Source organism: Sinocyclocheilus anshuiensis, unplaced genomic scaffold (assembly GCF_001515605.1).
Source record: "Sinocyclocheilus anshuiensis isolate Anshui unplaced genomic scaffold, SAMN03320099.WGS_v1.1 scaffold270, whole genome shotgun sequence".
NCBI lineage: Eukaryota > Metazoa > Chordata > Actinopteri > Cypriniformes > Cyprinidae > Sinocyclocheilus > Sinocyclocheilus anshuiensis.
The window spans coordinates 139,141-140,685 of NW_015546041.1; the positions used below are offsets into that span (position 1 = coordinate 139,141).

The 1,545-nt window shown below is 38.8% G+C and overlaps 1 protein-coding gene across 1 annotated transcript in view; it reads left to right on the forward strand.

The window, feature by feature from the left end:
* The window catches only part of LOC107698926 (tripartite motif-containing protein 16-like), a 4,437-nt gene extending 4,001 nt beyond the window's left edge, over nt 1-436 (forward strand). The window contains exon 6 of the mRNA XM_016500067.1: nt 4-436. Coding sequence (XP_016355553.1) covers nt 4-289 — 286 coding nt within the window. The 3' untranslated portion in view covers nt 290-436. The remainder of the gene's footprint in view (nt 1-3) is intronic.
* The last annotated feature ends 1,109 nt before the right edge of the window (nt 437-1,545 follow it).

A 1,545-nucleotide genomic window follows, 5' to 3' on the forward strand; every position in this document is an offset into this window, starting at 1 on the left:
CAGCAGGAAGGGTAATGAATGTTGGTTTGGATATAATGATCAGTCCTGGGGTTTGTACTGCTCTCCCTCCAGATACTCATTCAGACACAATAACATAAAGACTGATCTCTCTGTGAAGTCCATCAGCAGCAGAATAGGAGTGTTTGTGGATCACAGTGCAGGAACTCTGTCCTTCTACAGCGTCTCTGACACAATGAGCCTCATCCACACAGTCCAGACCACATTCACTCAGACGCTCTATCCTGGGTTTAGGGTTGGTAATTATAGATCATCAGTGAAACTGTGTTGATGAATCAGAATAGACTGATGAGGGATTCTACCCATAATGCTTTGAGCTGCATGATAAATCTGTAACAGTGAGATGTCATAGAGTCTCTTCATGACATTAATACTGCAGCTGAACTTCTGTCAGTGAAATAACGTCAGAATAAATATGTCCTACAATTAATATATATATGTGTAATAAATCCTCATATTATAGACAGTAAGATCAGTGTGTGTATCCTGCTAAGTGACCATGTGTTTCTGTGCTTTTCTCAACCTCTCTGTTATATAATTATTAATGAGTAATACTGTCATTTGTAATAAATTCATTTGAATTATTTTTTATTGTGTTATTTTTGTTCTCTGACTGATATAAATAAATCTTCTACCCACTTGGTGTAGTAGTATCACTGATGCATGTAAAGCTCAGCAGATTCTAGACACCCTTGAGATCCCGCTCACACTTCGCTCTGCAGCCGGTGTCTCAGTCGATCGGCCGGGAACTCACGCCTGCTCCAGCGATCCACCTGCCCAAACACAGCCAGGTCTCCATAATGACTCCGTTCAGGTGACCTGCTTCTCTCTGTTCATTACTGCCGCACTCTCCTGCAGATCCACCCTAAATACACATTTCCTCACTTCTCACAAAAGAAACTTCATTGCATTAGACTTTGGATCCAGATCTGTAATTATTTAATGCAATATGCTAAATGTGCCTCAATTTTCCCTCATATGGCAAGTCTGTCTGTGATCATGGGCATCACTGCATTTATTAAAACAAGTACTAATACTACAGCAATAAATATTATGTACAGGTGCATCTCAATAAATTAGAATGTCGTGGAAAAGTTCATTTATTTCAGTAATTCAACTCAAATTGAGAAACTCGTGTATTAAATAAATTCAATGCACACAGACTGAAGTAGTTTAAGTCTTTTGTTATTTTAATAGTGATGATTTTGGCTCACATTTAACAAAAACCCACCAATTCACTATCTCAACAAATTAGAATACTTCATAAGACCAATAAAAAAAACATTTTTAGTGAATTGTTGGCCTTCTGGAAAGTATGTTCATTTACTGTACATGTACTCAATACTTGGTAGGGGCTCCTTTTGCTTTAATTACTGCCTCAATTCGGCATGGCATGGAGGTGATCAGTTTGTGGCACTGCTGAGGTGGTATGGAAGCCCAGGTTTCTTTGACAGTGGCCTTCAGCTCATCTACATTTTTTGGTCTCTTGTTTCTCATTTACCTCTTGACAATACCCCATAGATTCTC